Here is a 21621-nt window from a genome sequence, read left to right on the forward strand (position 1 = left end):
ATAGCATTTTCTTTGTAGCCGGTGCTAGGTCTACCTACGTTATTTTTGTCGAGATTGATATTTCTATGCATTTGATACTGATGTTGATGTATTGATGCTTGCTTATTGTATTGATGTATTGCCTTGCTCAGTTTAAGTCGCTCTGGATCAAGAGCGTCTGCTAAATGTCTAAATTGTAAATTGTCATTTTATAGTAGAACCGGACCTTTCTGACAAAATTTTCGGTTTCGAAGAGACTATGGCACTATACAGCATCAGAATCATTTTAACCACTTGATCCATTCATAAGTTGTCAAGTCAAAAGTAGCAGATCTACAAGCTCACTTTGTGCTGCGCTGCAAGCTTGTACATCTGCTATTTGTGGAAATATTTGAAAAATATCTGAACTTTTTGAATAATTGCTGTGTTTTTATTTATTTACACAAATCTTCTTTTCTGGGCGTCCATTGCACAAAACATTTTCAGGTGGGGGTCGGCGGCCAAATACATACATTTGGGGGTCTTGAGAACCACTGCAGTTTAGTAGAACACCCAGTCTTTAGCGCCATGGTCACTGAATGAAACATCGGACCGATTCTTCACAATGGAAAGGTCGATAAGAAACTATTGTCTCTCTGAAAATGTCAGTGTCCAAATGTTCAGAAGATTGTGTGGCTTGTGAAGAATGTGGTCCAATAGTGAGACTGCCTGTCTTGTTTTACAATTGTTTGTCTTGGCTATTTCTCCCGTGAACAAGCAGGTATACCCTATTAACTCAGTGGTAGACATTTTGGTACTCTGATTGGCAACCTTTGGATTGAAATCCCAGGTAGGACGTTAAAGTTACGGATAAAAGATTTACCGTCACTTTAGAGCAGTGGTTCTCAAAGTTGGTTCGCTTAAAGGGACAGTTTAACCCCAAAATGACTTTTTCTATTGATTACTCAATCTTTACATATATAAATAAGAAAATATATTTATTATTTATAAATAAGAAAATATGAAAATGATGTGAATATCCTTTGAGACATTATAAATCTTTTATTGGGGTCCCTCCCTGGCACAAAATCTTCTCAGCTGGGTGTTCCTGTTCAAATACATGAAAAGGTTTAAAATCCACTGCTTTAGAGCAGCGGTTCACAAACTCAAGACCCAAAAGAGAGATTAAACGTTTGCCTGCATGGGACCCAAACTTGTGAAAACAGCAGTTGTGAGCTTGTAGATCGGCTATTTTCACTACTTCTTAAAGCATTTGTTCTCTAATTTGGAGTGCTACAACTGGACAACTGAATTTCCCACTTGGGATAATAAAGGTATCTATCTATCTATTTTTATTGTATTTATTTATTAAAATTACTTCAAAATCATTGATTGACCCTATTGATTTGAAAATGTTTTGAAATAATAATAATTAAAAAGAAAATGTTGGAAATGAAGGGACCACAACCCACAAATGGGACCCGACCCGCTGTTAGTGCTAGAGCACACACAATATGCTTTTAGAAAATATTACCCCCCCTCCCCTCCCCCCTTTTCTTGATGCAGTTCTTTTTGACAGTTATCAATGTTCCATCTTCATCCTCTGTCTCTTGTGTAAGTGCTGTTTGCACCTCATCAGGTTATGTGTACATGGCCAGATACATCCACTGGGGGAGAGAAGAGCATGTTTGATTAATATAATATATTTTTCTCACAATTCTTTTTTTTTACCAAAGAATTTTGGAATCCTCTTGTATTTATTGCCTTGTTACAGCTGATCCCTGTTCAAGGTTGTTTTGTTAAAGAGGGTGTCAACAGGGGCAAGATGGAAAAAAAAAGAAGCTCACAGTGTGTGTTGTGAACTCTTAGATCAGCCATTTTCACTATTTTTGAAAAGAACGTTGGCTATCGAGTGTAAAGACTAATGCAATCTCCATGATTTTAATTTGTTTGGGGTTTTTTAAACACACAATACAGTTTCTGCCAGTTATTGTCCTTTTGTAAGCCTGAGGAGAATGTTTTGTCAATGCTTTTCGATATTTAATTTTAGTTTTGCCTGTAATAACCCACTTACTGTACCAACACTGTATTGCATGTGACAAATGAACACCTTTGAGACCGGTGTAAGAAAGCTGTCTCTGCATGTTCCTCTTACCTCTGACTCACTCAGATCCATGTTTGTTCCACCAGAGAGCTGTGACATCTCTCTGAAGATTTCTGTTGAGGATATAGAATTATAACAAGCCAGATCTCCCTTTCCCCTTCATTCACACTACAGAAGGCACCTCATAATGTCATTATTTAGCTCTGGTCCATAGCATTAGAGGCGTTCTCTTTAAGGAGAACTCCTCTAGCTGACGCTATATGGACCAGAGCTGAATGTAATTTATGTACAGTATGTCTATTGAAGCAGGAGGCTTCCCCACTATGAATACAATCTTAAAGGGATATTTCACTTTCAAAAAAGACTTTTGGTCATTTTATCGTCTACTCTAATCAGTCTTTTGTGAGCACTCTGGAGAGATTTTAATTTGCTTGATTCAGTATTTAGATATTTGATATTCATTTTATCAGACACGCCCGACGCCCCCTACCTATACAAACCCATTGTAACTTCAAACTCCATTTTAACCATGATAGATTCAGTGAAAACACCTGTACTTTGTTCTGGTGACTCCTGAAGCGATTTTTTTCGATGTATGCACTCTCCACTCTCCAGTCTCCACTATTAAATTCATAACTAGAAAGATATAACTGGAAATTGCAAGTGGTTTCCGTGACGCGAGTCAAATATCTCTGTATCTGTCAGTCAGTCCCTATTTGAGCGTGTGTGCTAACCATTCTGTCCTTGTCCCTTTTATGCCCATGTATGATGTCATCAATATTAAGCCATACTGTGTCAGTCTCATGTGGTCTATGATGTCAGACATCTATGATGTCAGTCATCTCCATATTAGGGAACAGTTTAATTTTTAATTTAAGTCAATGAATACAATTAATTCACAAATACATTTATATAAATTAAACTATATATAACGCATCTCATATCGCAAAATGCAAGGAATCGATTCCCGATGAAGCCGGTCGATTTGACATATGGCCCAAGCGCCACTAAACTGTGGGAGGAGTAGCGGTGCAAAGAAAGGTTTATCTATGGGGGGAAAGATGGATGGATGGATGGAATAAAGTTGGGACTACAGTTCATTAAAATGACTGTCTGTGATAGTGTGCTTCTGTTACAGGTATTAGAATGACTCTGTCTGTGCTAGTGTGCTTCTGTTACAGGTATGTTTCCAATGGGACTACAGTTCATAAGAATGACTGTCTGTGCTAGTGTGTTTCTGTCATGTTTTCCAATGAGACTACAGTTCCGTGCAGCAGTGACTACTTCTGATACTCGCTGTTCGGGAGCGGGCTTTTAAGCTGTGACATCATTTTGTAGGCAGAGGAGAACTCTGCCCCCAGAGCATTTTCTGTCCCTCGCTATTTCAACAGATCCGAGACAAAAATAATGACTAAAGTATAATTCTAACACTTTCCTTTCAACAACAAAGAGAGGAAAAATGTGTAAATAGTAAAAATAGTAAAAAGATTCACGGAAACTGGGGGCAGAAATTCTCCTCTGCCTACAAAATGATGTCATACTTAACAGCCCCATATAGACATTTGGAGATTGTGGAATAGTTGTCTGGCACGCACATGCACACATCAGGAAGTGACAGAGCATGACTCACTGCTCATGCAGTCCAGACGTAGGATGAGGCTGATGAAACAGTCCAGGGTCATGTGACCAGAGGAGGCGCCGTAGCGCAGAGCCATCAGGTTGAGCATGCCGTCACTCACCCTCACACCTGGACAACACAACACGCACAACTATTGGATGATCTCATCTCACATAATATACAAAAGAAAGTTATTACGTTTTACCCTAACTATACTATAACTACTATACCAGGGTTCCCCAATAGGCGGCCCGCGGGGGGCTACTGTCTGGCCCCCACCAACCCCAGTAATAATGGTGGTATAAGAGCAGCAATAACATCGTCGTTGTTGGGTGGAAACCTTGTATGTTCTTTCGCAAAGTAAAGCCCTGCTTCACCATACAAGGCCGTCGCACAAAAGCAGTGAAAACAGCAGATCTACAAGCACACAGGCATTGTGTGCTTGTAGATTGGCTGTTTTGACTAGTTTAAATCATTTATAAAATGATAAATGCAAAACAAAGGGACAGGGTTTTTGGACATACAAGATTTTCACCCGACAACGACGATATCTGCACCGTCACCCCCTGCAATGTTGTGGCCCTTGGCTTGGTACCCTGGACATAATTCGGCCCTTGGGGAAAACTAATTGGGGAACCCTGTACTATACTATAGGGCTTTTCTAAGAACCCAAAGGAGCCTTATACCTGCAGCCATGATAGCGTTTCTCAGCTCACTCAGTAACAGTGTTCCTGTGTGAGAGACATCTGTCTTGAAGAAGATAGCCTGCATGGTGAAGAGAAGAAGTTTTACTCAGTTTGGCATACAGTATGGCCCAGTGGCTCCACGTTTTAAACCAAATTATTTTTGGCTCCGTTTTAGGATAGTTACGGTCATGTTTGGGCTGGGCGGCCACTAAGTGGAGAGTATAGATTTAAAACACTAGATACCTCCTCATCATCCTCCCCTGCAGTTCATTGGAGCGACTTTTAACAAGTTGTCACTCCTGCATTTTAACCATTTAAATTCTTGCCAGTAACTAATTAGTTAACTGAAATCAAAATAAGACTGATAACTAACAGAAACTTTGTTGTGTGTTTGCAAAACGCACTAAAATCATAAGAGAAAATGTCCTTAATTTTGGTCTTAAAAATCTTAAAATATACAGTAGTACATAATATCCAATCCCAGCTAATAATACCACACAGTAATTTCACCATGTTTCAGATTTGAATAGGACTCATGTGCATACAGTACCTTGTATGTTGTCACTTTCTTCCACAGACGAACAAACTCTTCACTGTTCAGCCTGCCTGTGATGGATGACTATAAGCGTGAAGTTAAGGTTCATGGGACCTTCTTTATAATGAGTACTTTTACTTTTGGTACTTAAAGTACAGTTTGACGCAATACTCTTTTACTAAAGTACAGTGATTATGCAGCCTTTTTTGAAAACGTGACTTCCACATAATCTGTGGCATTATGCGATCGAATAATCGTATTTTCTGGAGGGTCTAGTTAATGAACAGAAGGGTAAGTCATGAGTGTATTTCTACTGTGTCATGTCAGTGTTATAATGAACAGAAGGATACGTCCATCAAAGCCACCATGCTGCGACAGGCGTCCAGGCTGAAGCCGTCCCCTTTCAGATCCCCTGAATGACATGGAACACAGCCAATCACATGCTTTCGGTCATTTGAAAACACTTTTGTCTTATGTGACTGGCTCAGTTACAGCAAAGCGTGCGTGTGTGTGTGTGTGTGCGTGTGCGTGTGCGTGTGTGTGTGTGTGTGTGTGTGTGTGTGTGTGTGTGTGTGTGCGTGCGTGCGTGCGTGCGTGCGTGCGTGTGTGTGTGTACGGTGCACACACCTTGGAGGATGTGGCTGTTAAGAATTTTCTGGAGTTTCTCTGCATCCACCTCTTCATACTTTGATATAAAAAGACAACAAGAGAAAACATGTCTTCGGTCAACTTATAGCCACAGTGTTCAACAATGCTTTGTCACGACACCTTGTCATTCCATGAAAATAAATATTTCTTCCATATAGCAACAACAAACAAACAAAGAAGAAACAGGGTTCACTGTGTGCACAGATGCTCTCTGGAATTGGTCTACAACAACACTTTCTTTATTGGCTGACTACTTGGAGTTTAATTTTATATACACTATATGGTGATTACCACACGTGTGAGTTTTTTTTAATACAAATGGTTAGTTTAATACTGTTTAAAACGCATACTTTTTGACTGTACATTATAAGTTGTATAGGAATAGTGGTGTTTAAGCTCATACTGTAGACATTTAGACTGTTCATGTGTTTGGTATTAAATAACACAGACTTAAATCACCTGGTCAGAGTGTTGTCGGAAGAAGACTTTCTTGTTTTCATCATTTTCTCTGGGCTGAAAATCACAAGTAGAACAGCAATTAAAGCTACATTATATAATATGAAGTACTCATTTCCCAGACAATACTGCCATTGTATCATTCAAGGAGAATATTACTCACCTCCTTTTCAACATGGACATCATCATATTCACCGGAGTTCTCACTGAGAAACAGATGACACATCTTATTTAAGGTTTTATTGTAAAAAGGCTGTAGTCTAACGTAGTCAAGTGATCAGAGATGTCACTACTGATTCAGGACTGAAAATGTTTCCCTTTCTTTTCTTTCTTTTTTTACACACATAGCTTATCCCAAGGGGGAACTTGAGTTTTCAGCCTCACCCAGCTGAGTTGCTGAGCAGAGGAGCGCGGAGGGGGGTGTTGTCCATTTTTTGCAATTATGTTAGGGCACAAAGGCCAGGAAGGCCATTAAATAAAACAAGATTTTAGTCTATTGAAATAATTAATTGAATTTAAGGGTCATGGATGATTTTAATATGTAATATGTTTTGACTATCTGCAGTGAAGAAAGAAGGAAAGAAATCGCTGAACCAATGCAAAGACTTTAGAGCGGTCCTTCAGATGGTATCAGGATTGGTCTTCAAACCAGTAGGCAAAAGGTGGTTGTTGTTAATGTTCAGATGTTTAGATTTCCCCACATGCATCACTAGGTAGAGATCTCTGTTCATCTGGCCATGATACCGTTTGTCCTGTACAGCCGTGTAAATAACTCGTACTTGGAAACCAAATCAGTCAAAGCCTATAGCCAGCTTCCCGCTTACCAGAAAACCTAATTTGAAAGTACATTTGACAGATATTTTGAAAGATATGGCCCTAAATGTATATAGCTACACAGTAAAATGCCTTATCATGTTGTGGGTTAGTTAAACAAGCATGTTTAGGGTGTGTACAGTACGTACTGGACATGGGTCTCTGCTTTGGACAGGATGGAGAGGATGAAAGAAGCCGTCTTGTTTTGTTTGTACGTGGAAGGTACGATAAGATATTCACCATGCTTCAGGTGGAACAACTCCATCACCTCTCGTGCATTGATGAAGGGCTTGCTCTGGGCTACGGGCATGTGGGTGCGGAAGAAAGAGGCAGGGAACTTCCCTCTCTTTTCTTTGTACTGGAAGCATGAATACATAGTTAGTATATGTGTACACAACATTATATCCATAACAAACAGTAACAAAATTGAGAGATGTTTAAATTGTAAAAATGTTCGAAAAGGTTTGGAATAATAGTTTCTTACTTCTTCAGTCACCTTGGGGGGGAAGAAAACACACACAGAGAGAGAGAGAGAGCATTATATTACCAGTAAGACTCCCTAATCGGGAGATAAGCGACCGTTGGTCGCTTATCTCCACAAATAGGCCAAAAGTTTGTTTTACCAATTATTACACTCTATGTGAACATTTACATCAACAAATCCCAAGTACTATGCAGAACGAAGTTTTTAATGTACAACAATATTTAGAAAATAGGTCTACAAGCTGACAGTCCTCGTCCCTTATATTCCCATAGGTTATATGGAGATCTCAGTGTTTGTCAGTCCTTGTTCATTTATGCCCATATATGGACATCTCTATATCTACTGTAACAGTCCTTGTCCCTTTATGCCCATATATGGAGATCTCTTAACTGTAAGTCCTTGTCCCTTTTATGCCCATATATGGATATTCCTGATGTCATCAGTATATGAACATATATGGGCTTTCTGATATGCCCATATATGGAGATCTCTTAACTGTAAGCCCTTGTCCCTTTTATGCCCATATATGGATATCCCTGATGTCATCCGTATATGCCCATATATGGGCTTTCTAATATGCCCATATATGGAGATCTCTGTATCTCCATATATGGGTATAAAAGGATACTTCAGGTCTGACATCAGGTTTGTTTATATTGGGTTGCTAGGTTTGACATCACAAACTCTATGGGCCATTTGACCTAGAAATCTATATTTGGGCATAGATGACTCATCGTGACCTCATCACACGTCGACCGCACGTGTGACGTGCGGTCGACCGCACGTGTGACCGACGGACGGCCGGTGGAGGTTTTCATACTAAACTGCGACCTTACGGTCGCAATCATGCACTTTGTAACGTAGCTCAGCCCCTGAACAGGTAAGAACCCCCCCACGTGCACACACACACACACACACACACACACACACACACACACACACACAGCCGCCACCGCCACTTAATTACCTGCATGTGTATTTGATTGATTGATCGAAGACTTTATTAGAAGTTTGCATAGGAAAAGGTACAGTTTCATGACAGTACGGTTCACTGGTACAAGGTCAGCCAAAAGGAGATCCAAGAAAGCCTTTTGGCTTGTTTACATAGGAAACCTTTATGTATCTCATACAACATTGAATGACAGACGGATAGAACACAGTACTATGCAGAGGATATCATCAACAGCAAAAAGAAAAAACGTAAGTGGGAAATTGTTTTGCAAATGTCAACCTAATTAGAATGGAAGACTCGCCCCAAGGACGAGCTAGAGAGAGAGAGACGTCCAGTCATGTAATGGTAACTGTGTACTAACTGTAGGACTCTCAAACGAGGCGTGTCTTGTGTGTTTGTTGTATTGATATAGTGTGGCACACTGTAAAAAGCAGTATATGTCTCATATTAAGGGTAGTGTTGAGAACATCTCCCCTAGGGGACCCCAGTCAACAGCATATAGTGTAGCCGCCTACTCACCTCAAATACAGCGAAGCCAATGTAAACGTTTTCGACCATGCGTCTGTGTTTCTTGTCAGGTTTTTGCATGAGCGACACCAGCATGTTCTTGTCTCCCTGCTTCTCCTCACACTCCCCTGGCAGACCGGCAATCTTGATCCGGAACTGAGGATTGGTCCAGAAACTGTCTACATGCAGGGAAAGCGTGGGGACAATGTTCAACTTTTAGATGTTCAGTAAAAAGAATAATATATACATAATGTGTAAAAAACAGTCAATGCTCATAAGTGTCACAACACAAATAGCAACACTTAAAGCAGAACCTATCAATTCAGTGCCAAACAAAAGTGTTCATAACAGTCAATGCTAGTCAGTGCTACGCAAGTATCTCACCGCCATGTCAAACACAAGCAATAAGTGCAAAAAAAATTAAAAAAACAAGAAAGGGTGACACAGCCAGACACCACATGAAACCCTCTGAAACACAATTAAAGGGTGTTTCATTTCGTCCATTGGGCACATGGGAACTCATTTGCACGTTTTACACAACTACATAGAATTTTACAATTTAGGGCTTTAGCAGACGCTCTTATCCAGAACGACTTACAATAGGCAAGGTAATCGCATGCTGTAGATCAAATTGGTTAAATTTTTTACACTTCCAGTGTACAATTAACACTGAGGATGGTACAGTGTAGATGGAGGTTCCAGAGTCGCAGTGGTTCTCAACCTTTTCAGGCGATGACTTGAACTGGGGACCCCCCACCCCGATAAGCACTTAATGTAGGAGTTGAAGCCTTACAATTAGGCTGACTCGCGGTTCCACAGACAAATATTGTGAAAACAGATCTCCAAAAATAGAAAATATATTATATTATTTGACTATATGTTTTTATAGTTTGTTGATTACTTTCGATGCTTTCTTTTTCTTATCTTTTTGAGGTAGGCCTATTAAAAAGGTATTAAAAGCCCCTCAAATTGTCACTTCACTATGAGCTGCGGACTGCCCCAAAGCGTTGAGAACCGCTGGCCTAATGCATAATCGATTTGGGTGTCCTTGTAATTCAAAGGTTTGAGAATCATTGCGCTAAAACTGTCTCAATATTTAACCCATTTAGAATGGGTACACATTGTGTATAATTATTTTATGCTTTAACTATTGAAAAATAGCAGATATACAAGCTCACAGCGCGGCACCGAGTGCCACGCTGCAAGCTTGTAGATCTGCTATTTTTTTTTATCGTGAATTTTGACCCGATTCTATAAGTGTCTTTTGAATCCTTCTAAGGTTTTTTGAAAAAACCTATGTTTCTATGTCAGCAATCTGGCCAGCCATCGTCAAAGAAAAGGTCCTTCTCACTTAAATGGAGCTCAGTTAGTCTGTTCTTGAGAGACTACTATGTCAGTGTTTCTCAAACCTTTTCATGTGAAGGACCCCCAAAATGATATGTATTTAGCCACGGACCCGCATCTCAAAATATGTTGATCCAGGGACCACCCAGAAGCAAAATTTGAGTTACAAACGTTCGCTTCGAAAATACATATATTCAAAGATTTGCACACATTTTCACGACTTTTTCCAAAAATAGCAGATCTACAAGCTCGGTGCCGCGCTGTGAGCTTCTATATCTGCTATTTTTCACTGGTTAAAGCATTCAATAATTCTAGGCCTAAATATTAAAGGGGTTCACAGTTTGACTTCCTCTACCTGGATGATCCGTGCATCCTCCAGCGGTGGTCCCTGCAACCCATCTGCCTTCGTAGAAGGATGGTTTCCAGTGGGAGGATGGGTCTCCGTCGATGAATTGAGGACACAGACAGCAGATGTCCAGGTCTGAGAAGTGCTTACAGAAGTCCTCCATGGTCATCCTGTGGGAACACGGTGAGGTCCATGGAAGTGGCATTATATAACGCACATTAAACATTTGCTTTTAAACTGTGTTCTTTGGGGTTAAAAAAAAGTACACTCCTTAAAGCACAGACCTCCTACTCAGGTCTGTTTTTATTGCTTTGTTTTGGGTCCACGACTCCATGTGCTGGCCTCACAGGAGTGAAAACAATCCTTTGCCTTTGGCTGTTCCAGCCTGGCAGGGATAGTGATAACACTGTAATAAAGTAATTTGAAATGTCGCTGCAGCATGCTTTGCAATTCCAGGTTCATGAATAAAGCATTGGCTAGAAAATAACAATAATGTTTAAGACAGACAGTCAGACAGACAGACAGACAGACAGACAGACAGACAGACAGACAGACAGACAGACAGACAGACAGACAGATCGGTTACCAAAACTCCCCATCGTTTCCCTTGTGAAGGCACTTCTCTCTATCCTGAGGGCTGACGGTCTGCCACAATGGAGACCTAGGAAGACAATTAACAACTGAAATACTTACAGTACATATACACACACACACCACAACCTGTCATGTTGTGAGCTTAGATCTGCTAATTTCATTGTTTTTTAAATAGAGCTTACAGGACCACTTCAACCATTTTTAACTTCATACTGTACACCCGTTGACCGCAGACCCCAGGGGTTGACCGCGTTGCAGGCGGGTTGGTCAAGATTTCAGACTCAATTGGCGGTCGGTGGGGCGGGCGGGTTATCAGCACTTTCATGTGCAAAAAATAAATACGAATAATCACCTGCTCTTATTTGCCTTTTATTCTTCTTATTCACAACGTGTAGTCCCGGATCAGTATTTCATTTAAAGGGGTCATGACATCAAAACATTAAAATTAGCTTTTTACATGTATCCTGACCTCAATTACACCCTCAACATTCAGTGTTTTTCTGTAATCTGTAGTTTTTTTTTATTAATTAGGCTCAGAAAAGGGAGTTCATTTTCCTCTGGACGCATTATCATCCAGGGGATGATGTGGTTATAGGGGAGGGTGTATCACATTTGATGTTACTTTCCACTGTGTTTGTTTGATCGTTCCAATGCACCATTTACCATTTACCAGTTCAGTTGGTGAGGACCAATTATATTATAGTTTTGTAAGTTTGGGTCCCAGTCTAGAGACACCACAACACATCTCTTGTTTGGGTCTTGAGCTGAAAAGTTCAATGAATATGCAGTTAACATACAAAGATTAATATTCTTATATAAGAAAAAGAAGTTGCGCATCAGTATTGGGGTTTCTCAGTGGAGTGCTAGACCTATAAAATTAGCACATACCAACAAGAACGCTTACGCGTTTCGGCTATGAGCCTTCATCAGAGCATTTAAAGAGGTGTTGCCATAGTTTTGTACTTTTTCTGTTTTGTATGTGTCTATGGAGTTGACATTACTGTAATTGACTCCCAGGTGTGGTTATAATGTGCAGAATTGTCTTCCATATGTATTTTTGGTTACTTCCTGAAAGCTGAAAGACTGGGCCTCAAAAGGCCTAGTCGAAAAACACAGATTAAATGACATCATAAACTCATCCCCTCCCCTTTTACCATTCACCCAACACTGTGGGGTGTGGCTAACCTCAGCTGGGTCACCACCCACCAGACAATCAGACAACCAACTTAATGAACTGGTGGGTGTGGCCACATAAAAACTTTCTGTACTTTATTTTTGAAAGAACTTTCCTCCTAGTATAAACATAATACCTGATCATCATGTTTTAGGGGGGGGGGGGGGGGGATCATGGCACTGCATCTTTAATACTGTATACTTCGGGGTACTGTATACCCATCGGGGCGCCCACTGGCCTACTGGTCCAGGCACATACCACTTAGGCGTTGCCACATGGGCATGGATGCCTGACGGCGTTGCCGGTTAGATTCCCAATCAGAGAGATGGGGAGTGTCACTCCCCATCTCTCTTCCCATTTCCTGTCAGTCCACTGTCCTATCAATAAAGGCATAAAAAAGCCCCCCAAAAAACAAATCTTTAAATATACTTATTACTTACCCATCACTCCAGTCGCCTGTCCATTCTCCCCGACCATGGGGGTTGTACAAACGCACAAGGTCCACCAAGTTCCCTCGGCTCATCATCTGAACGTCACGTTGGGGAAAAAAATAACCAGTTTGTCCTGGTGTAGCAATATTTTACATTATGTTGTCACATGTTTTCACTCTCAGGCCGTCCTATAGTGACTTCATGGGAACGGATGCGACCGACGTGACAGGGGTTGCTGTCCGTTACCCACTGAGAGACATGGCCTCAGATTTGGAGACACTGGAGACTGCTAGTCGGCAACTAACTAGCAGTTACTAGTAAGATGACTCAGGGCGACAAGCGACCTCGCCCTAAAGGGCGAGGTCGTGCCATGTCTTGGCCGCCTCGCCAGTGGGACCATATATGGGACCAGTTCCCCATATATGGATGTAACGGAGGTGATCCAAACCTCCCCACCCAGCTTCGAACCTGGGTCTCCCGCGTGAAAGTCCAATATCTTAACCATCACTCCAAAGGGATATCCCTATGGAACGAGAGCAGATACTAGACTTTTGAGGCTTCAGGCTGGGGCTGCGACTCTCTCCGCCACACTCACCCCCCTTTGACCTCCTCCTACGGGGAAGCCCGGATCCGGGTCACGGCACCAATGTAACGGAGGTGATCCGAACCTCCCCACCCGGCTTCGAACCCGGGTCTCCCACGTGAAAGTCCAATATCTTAACCATCACTCCAAAGGGATATCCCTATGTAACGAGAGCAGATACTAGACTTTTGAGGCTTCAGGCTGGGGCTGCGACTCTCTCCGCCACATGGATATGAAGTTCTGTTAGATATGGGCTTAATATTGATGACATCAGGGATCTCCATATATGGGCATAGAGTGGTTCCCATGACATCACAACATACAATCCCTTTTATGCCCATACATGGAGATCCCTGTCTGAACTAGCCACACCACTGTGATGTCACCTGTTTATGCCCATATATGGAGATCTCTGCTCTGAGTATCTGACATCACTGTGATGTCACCTGTGATGTCACAGTGATGTCAGGGGAACCACAGTGTCAGGCGTTACACGTATACATACGGACAAGCTGTGCCGGTTCTGACAGTAAACTGCAACCAATGGTCTCAATTAAGCCTCTAGTGAGGACTTTACTCCCTAACTTAGGGCAGAACTTGCGTTCTGGTGGTGCAACCTGGTACAGACCACTGGGGAATATTGGGGGGTATTAAAAAGTCCTTCAATTGTCACTTTAAAAACGTGCAGATATCCTCTATATATACACCCCCCCTCCCCCACAAAAAATACCCCCCCCCCCCCCCCCCCCAATTAAAACACACATGTACAGTATATTACCTGATGCAAACCTGTGACGGTGTAGGCGTGGCCGTCCACCAAACCATTGGATGACACCGTGTTGGCAGATGACTTCTGCATGCATCATAAAGACAGATGATATATGATTGTCAAGACATACATATATAGACAGGTATCTTTAAAAGGATCCCAGGCTAAGAGGTCATTTTGACCGGAAAAAAAGGTAGTTTTAGCAGACAAACTCAACACTATCTGGAACACAGTTCTTATGACTCGATCATAGATTCCCCTATAGGAAATGCAGAACAAAAGTGACCCAGGGGCAGTGGGAGTGCCGTCAGGACTCTATAGGGCCCTATTTTCACACAATTCCTCATAATCCTCAATTTGTGGGTTTAGTATAGAGGGTATGCATCATATGCCACTCAATGTAAAAACTGAGTGGAAAAACATAAAGCAGCATGAAGCATTGGAGTTTGGAAAACGCTCCTCCTCACTGCACCTCTTGACTCCTGCTGGCTCCTCATGACTATACTGACTCTGTTTTTTGCCACATTCTTTGAATACACTATCATCTTATATAAACACAAATGACACAAGAGACCTCTGAATGTTGTGTCATTGGGTCTCCAGAGTGTCCAGACATGTCCATTGCAGGCGTGCACTCTACCAAACAAAGTTGCCATAGCGGGTGGTTTTAGAATTCGCTATAGCCTATACGCAACAACACGCCCACGGCCACACCTCTGTGTGCAAATTACGGAGTCGGCATAAAGTTGGCATAATAAATACTGTTTAGGGATAGAGCGAGCTGCCTTGCCCGCATTTCGCGGGTAGAGGGTGTTCAAGACATCTCTTACCCCCTGTGGTGTTCCACAGCCCATCAGGGAATGGTACTGCGCAGCTCTTTCCATTTGTGCGAAGAGGTCTGGAGGTGCCTTTGCCAGCTTGAAACCTATGTGGATGCCTCCAGTGAAGTCCATCATCGCCTCTGCAGGCACTCCTGCATTCATGTCTGCGTAGGAGCCACACACCCTGGCACAAGTGCATAGAAAAGCTATTATTATGCATCCGAGGAAAAAGGAAAACATGTATTTCACTGGCATGTCTTGGCATTGCATTCTAATTGAGAACTGGTGTACTTATAACTGCAACATTTGGTAGTATTGTGTAAAGTTTGAATCTCATACTTGGCATAGGCTTTCTCCAGCAAGGCAGGCCAGAACTCATTTGGGGTCTTGGAGTGGACGAAGATTGGCATGCCATTGATCGTTGGTAGTTTGTCATCAATGATAACATCCACCCACTTTCCAAACCTCCAGAACTTAAACATGAACATGGAAGACGGTTTCCATCAATACAGTCCATCACAAAATGTTTGTTCAAATGACAATAAAGTTTCCAGGGCCTCCTTGATATACAAGTGAAATTTCTCTTTACCCTGAAGTGGAACATTCCACAGTATTCCTCGTCAAACGACTGATCCTGTGGGACAACTTGTTGAAAGATGTTATTCTGGAATGTTAGCGCTCCAATAGATGCGAGTAACCAGCAGTCGCCTGAATGAAAATGATCACAGTGTTTGTCAACATGTGTGCAGTGACAGCAGGTTGCCTCGTGAAATGGCTTTTTGCTATCTTTATTGTGAAAATCCAAGTCAAACTGGGGCCGGTTGTGGCTCTGACAACCACTGCACAGTCTAATGTCCAATTGGGCTATGGAATGTGAAACATCACCTGGGCCCCTATATTTTCCCCAAGTTCAAAGTTAAAGGAACAATGGAACCTTTGTCAAGTCCCGCCCATGGTTGTGCTCCCCTTCACACCCATTGGTTGCTGTTTCTTGGTTGGACAAAAATCATGTCTCTCCATCACTACCACTGAAATAACGTGTTTTTCAGTTGCTTCGTATCTGTGTTCCGTATATTCAATTCTTATTTTAAACTTGGTGTTAGTAAAAAGGAACATCTCAGGTGCAGTATAGTGACTGGGCAGATCTTGGGCAAATGATGTTTTAGCAAATTCGACATAAACAACCATACAGGGCAGAATCAGGGTGGAACCAGGGCAGAACAAGGCAGACAGAGCCTGCTGGTTGGTCAGTCAGGGACCAACCAGAAGGCTGACAAAGGGTGAAATCAGGACTTGGCAGAAAGAGGAAGCTATCAATCATAGACATAAAAAGGTAGACGCCTCCTTCGGCTCTGGGGTGTCCGTGTTGGAGGAGAGGCAATTTTTAAGGCAAGCTTCCACGCGTGCGTAACAGAAAGGGACGTTCGGTAGTCTGTAGGCCGATCAGACACTCCCTTTTCACCTCCTCTTATCCTTTTTGACGGTTCGATCCAATGAACTCCAGTGGCGGAAGAGGAATCTAGCTTTTTAGATCTATGCTATCAATGGCTGGCACCAGATTCCTGAGGAGCACATTCTTGATAGTGCAAGATAATGTCCCCCCCCCCCCCCAAAAAAAAAGATCCCAAAGAAAACATTACTAGCCATGGTACATAAGTTATTGTTTTAAAATGATTATAAACATAACCTCCGTGATGCTCCGGTCCGGAAGTACTAGCGCCTTGTCTGTACCACCTCTGGGCGGAAACACACTGCATCAAAATACAGTAGTTCTGTGTCTTGAATGGCTTGGATCCGCTTGTGAGCGCACACAGGGCGCGATCCCTAAACGAGAGTGGCACGGAGCGCCGCAAACTTCTAGTGATTTATATTCTGTTTGGCATGGCAACTCGCTCGCTTTAGCTCACTCTGTGGTGCCTCTCGTGGATCAAGGTAGCTTGTTTTCCTTGTTTTTCCTTGTCCTTGTTTTCTCAGTCTTGCATTCAGCCAATGAGGACACAGAAAGGGTGGCGCTTAGGAGAATTGCGTTACAATAAGATATCTCGCGGAGCACATGTTCAAAAACACTCGAGTGACTGCAAAAGACCTGCAGCAAGACTTTGTGGCAGCAGGCACAGAGGTTCCAGTTTTCACAATAAACTTAAAGTATACTAAATGCTGAAAAGAACTTCTTACAGTGAAGCATGTGTTAATGATTGCTTTCACTTACCAAGTATTCCTTGGCCGAAGTCAAACCTTGAGATGCCATCAACAATCAACTTTGGGTTACCGTTTGGATCAATTTTCTGAAACGGAACAAGGCATGATGGAAATGAAAGTGATTTGAAAAGTTTCTAAGAGATTTTTCAAATAAAAGAGCTTTCATGTGTTTTTTATAGGGCTGTCCAAGTTAACTCATTTAATCGCAGTTAACTCACCGTTATGTTAATCGCGATTAATTATTTTAATCGCAATTAATCGCATATTTATTTATTTTAGCCATTTGGCCTACCCGTGGTTTAGGACAGTGGTTCTCAACATTATTATAGCAATTATTTTTTGGTTGGTCCCCAAATGATCAGTTTAATAATCTGCACAGTGACAAGTTATTGAATTTTAATTATTTTATTAATGCTTCTATTTTTTTTCATTGTGTCAAACGTAATCAACAAACTATACTTTAAAATGGACACTACAGTACTCATATTACCAAGTAAATTTAACAGATCCTTATACCCATCTATGCCGCCTGTTTAATGCAGTACCATTATGGTTTATTTGGGGTTTTAATTGATTTCCAATAAAAGATTAGCCTCGGAAACCCAGGCTTCATAACATATTTTTGCATAAAGCCACCATATTTTTCCACTCTCATGTTAATCGGGGTATACAAGACTTGAGAAATATCGGTACATTGTGAACAGATAAAACGTATGACTTATTTGCGATTAATCGCACGATTAACTAGATAAATCATGCGATTAATCGCGATTAAAATATTTAATCGTTGGACAGCACTAGTTTTTTTTGTTGATATGCAACAGAATAACTGCACAGCACACTGATATGTGTTATAGGCTGAATGATTAAATACTGCTGTTCAACTGTTTTAAAGGTTAGTAGGGAGCTAGAGCTCAAGAACATTATTGTGTGTGTGTGTGTGTGTGTGTGTGTGTGTGTGTGTGTGTGTGTGTGTGTGTGTGTGTGTGTGTGTGTGTGTGTGTGTGTGTGTGTGGTATGATGTGTGTGTGTGTGTGTGTGTGTGTGTGTGTGTGTGTGTGTGTGTGTGTGTGTGTGTGTGTGTGTGTGTGTGTGTGTGTGTGTGTGTGTGTGTGTGTGTGTGTGTGTGCGTCTATCCGTGCGTGCGTGTACTGTGCATGCATGCGCACACATGCCAGTAGCCGGGGATCCTGCAGTCACGCAAAATGTGAGATGACCTGTAATGTCATGCCGTACATTTTATTTCTGTTTTATCTATTAGTTTGGTCATTAAGCTCCACAGAATGAGAGGTCTGCTCTGCCGGAAACATCCTGAAACAAGGTTATGGTCATTTGTATATTCACTGTCCCATTGACTTCACTATACAGGAAAAGAAAAATATTTAAAAAAAAGAAAGAATCTGCTTTAAGTAGCATGTGAGGGGTCGAACTATGGGTTATTCATGATTTTGAATCCATTGCAAGCATTTGTTTTGCATGAAAAACATTCCTTGGGCTACAAACGGACCCAGAAAACTGTCAAAAGTGATGACTCATCAAATAAAAGTGAAAAAAGTTATAACTCATGATGAGATGTCGGGGTTTGTGGTGATAGCCCTTCACCGACATAATGTTGCAGTTTTCTGACTTTAAAAGACTACACCGCGGTAATAGCTTATCGGCCCACCTCGGACTATGATAAGGCCTTTACAAGCTATCAAGTATCATTATGAACACATAATCTACTCTAATAATGTCACACATAATCAATCATGATAACATAATAATCTGACATCTTCGTCAGTGTGAACTGCGGTTTGAAAGTGTGATTACAGTCCCCATGCTATCATTTATACACCCTGGCTGTGCGGCATGTACAATAGTTGCCAGTTGGCTGTTGGCACTCTCAGTTGGCATTCTCACTGTGCCAATGGCACATTCTTCAGTGGTTCAACCTGAAGTGGGTCCTGATTCAACCTTTCCTGAATCATATCTCACATATCTCAGTGACACCCATCACCTGATCCCTCAAAGCGGGCAGATTGGGTGGGCCGCAGTGGTGGAAAGTATATTTACTTAAGTACTGTCCTTAAGTACTGTCCTTAAGTACACCTCAAGTCCGTTATTGGAAATCACACCACAGCTCCAGGCAAACCCCGCCCATGGAAGCTTTTGATTGGCTGAACCGGAGCTAGGGAGCGCTTCTTTTGCACCGTACGGAGGTACCGGGTGGTCCGACAACCTAAACCTAACCTTAACCCCAACCCTATAACCTCAGTAAAACTGTGCCTAACTCTAACCCTAACCCTAACCTCAGTAAAACTATGCCTAACTCCAACCCTAACCCTAAACCTAACCTCAGTAAAACTATGCCTAAACCTAACCCTATCTGTCGATAGGGTTAGGTTTCGTGAAACGAAACAAGCGGCCCCGCCTGAACCCTGAAGTTCTGTTTGGATTCACTTCACCTACTTGGTTCTGTTTCACCTCGGTTTGTGGGTTTATGCCTTGCTATATCACTTTAAATACTGAAAGAGCGTTTTTACTGATAGCTGAAATTCATGTAAAATAAGAGCTGAACACACATGTGAACATGTGAACACACATTAGCGTCACATATGAATGTACACTTGTACGTATACACTAGGAAGCACATGTTTCACAAACACGGACTGCATGTGAGGCACATATGAGCTTCTTGCACCTCCTGCAAGCAGTCTGTGTCTTCCTGTCTACTGTTGTAGGACACACTGAACAGCGCTTTCTCTTAGATGCCTCAACTGAAGTTCACTGTTTATTATATCATATGATTTTTTTGGAATTGAGACAAAGTCAATGAATGATGATGATTAAGTTAAAATTTAGATTAGTATTGTTTTTGAAACGAAATATCATTGAGTGCATGTACATTCACCATTTAGGCGCCAGCCAGACGCAACATGTTAAAGTGCAGCAGATGAGGAACAGAACAGGGTACAAAGTGTATTTATTCCTGTTTATTTGTTCATTTGGGAGAGGCGCCTGGGTCCCTGGGCACCCAAAAGCGATTTTATTTTATTTTATGTATTTTTATTTTATTTGAATGGCTACATAGTGCCCATAGCAGACCTGGCTCCCCAGGCAAGCAACTGTCTCACCTGTACCAAGGGCCGGGCCTGCGGTCTGTATCGACAGATACGCAAGTTATGGGTATCAGAATCTGTGTCATATACTGTATGTACGCATTCCATAACTCTTCTCTTACCCGTGGTCTCATCCAGACCACCTTGGCCAGGTCACTCGGGGCGAGGAGGCCCTGGCCAATAGAGCTTTCACCGGGGGGGAACATGTCATCGATAAGTCGGATCCCGCGGACCACGCAGCACTGCTTCAGCTGCTGGTAGTCCTGCTGCATGAGGAACATCTCAGGGTTGGTCAGGCTGCCCTGGCCGGACTTCCTTTGACGTTCCCCCATGATGTTTAGACACACACCTGGAGGAGGCATCTCTGCTGCTGCTGCTGCTGAATGTGAGAGAGGCAGGGGCTGACATTTCTTAAAAGGCCTTTTGGTGAAAATATTGAAAATAGCAGACCTCCAGCGCTGCAACGCGTTGTGAGCTCGGAGGCTATTTTCGGTGCTTGATACCACACTGAACTAAGCACAATCAAGTCAATAGGCTCGTGGAGATGTGGCGTGACAGCATGGATTTCTACACAGAATGGGCAGTTCTTTCAACATAAGATGTTCAGGAGAGTTTGAACACAGCAATTCTCTTGATTGCTGCCTTAAGGTATGGCATGGAAAGAGGGCATTTGCATTTATTTCACCATAGTAAAAACTGCATTCATGGTCTGGAGAGGGCCCTTTTTACAGACGGGTAAAAGGGCAAGGGCTCAAGCCCCCTTTGACGTCTATGTATGTGTGCACGTACCTGCTGCTGCTGTTAGGTGCTGCTGCTACTGGTGGTGCTGCTGCTCTGGATCAGATCTGTTGCTTGACAGGAGAATGTTGCACTCAGTGGTCAACGGTACAAAGGACAATCCAACAGTAGTGTGGATGAGTACATTTACACAATTTACATTTACTCTAGGCAGAAAGAACGACGTAACCAGGTGCTCACCGGAGACGTAATCATCAATCTATACTATAATTTTGCGAATGTCTGTCTGAGTGAGTGAGTGAGTGAGTGAGTGTCTGTCTGTCTGAAACAGCGTTTCTCCTCAGTGGCTGGAGCAATTGATCTGAAATCGCTTCACAATTAGCATATGAACACACCTGACATAACTGTGAAGCCCGTTTGTCACTTTCACAAATCGTATGCTGTATATTAGCATTTTTATGCTGTATCTATATCTATTTAGCCTACAGTACCTTTTGTGACCACACATGTTAAGGGAGGGGCGCTGTTGTTCAGGCCATGCACAATCACACACAAACCCACACACACACACACACACACACACGGGGGGGGGGGGGGGGGGGGGGGGGAGTGTGTGTGTGTGTGCAGGCGGGCGGGCGGGCGGGCTGGGGGGGGGGGGGGGGACAGTATCTCTGTAGCCATTAAACGAAACGGGTTTCTTACATTGATGCTCCTACATCATGCAAGCACCAGTTAAAGTTACTTTCCATCCCTCATATAC

General features: G+C 42.3%; 1 protein-coding gene across 1 annotated transcript; it reads right to left on the minus strand.

Annotated features, from left to right (window-relative positions):
- Positions 1-3666: 3666 nt before the first annotated feature.
- LOC308286987 (calpain-2 catalytic subunit-like) lies at positions 3667-20455 on the minus strand (the record flags this gene model as incomplete). Its single annotated transcript, XM_080728108.1, has 17 exons — positions 3667-3809; positions 4367-4445; positions 4917-4985; positions 5252-5313; positions 5529-5586; positions 6169-6211; positions 6968-7176; positions 8774-8940; positions 10461-10621; positions 11038-11112; positions 12660-12745; positions 14012-14086; positions 14833-15007; positions 15163-15296; positions 15413-15531; positions 17033-17108; positions 20246-20455. 17 exons carry the CDS (start codon positions 20453-20455, stop codon positions 3667-3669), a joined length of 1941 nt encoding a protein of 646 aa, XP_080584234.1.
- Between the last annotated feature and the right edge of the window lie 1166 nt (positions 20456-21621).

This window comes from Nannobrachium achirus, assembly GCF_963921795.1.
Source record: "Nannobrachium achirus genome assembly, chromosome: 6".
Taxonomy (NCBI): Eukaryota; Metazoa; Chordata; class Actinopteri; order Myctophiformes; family Myctophidae; genus Nannobrachium; species Nannobrachium achirus.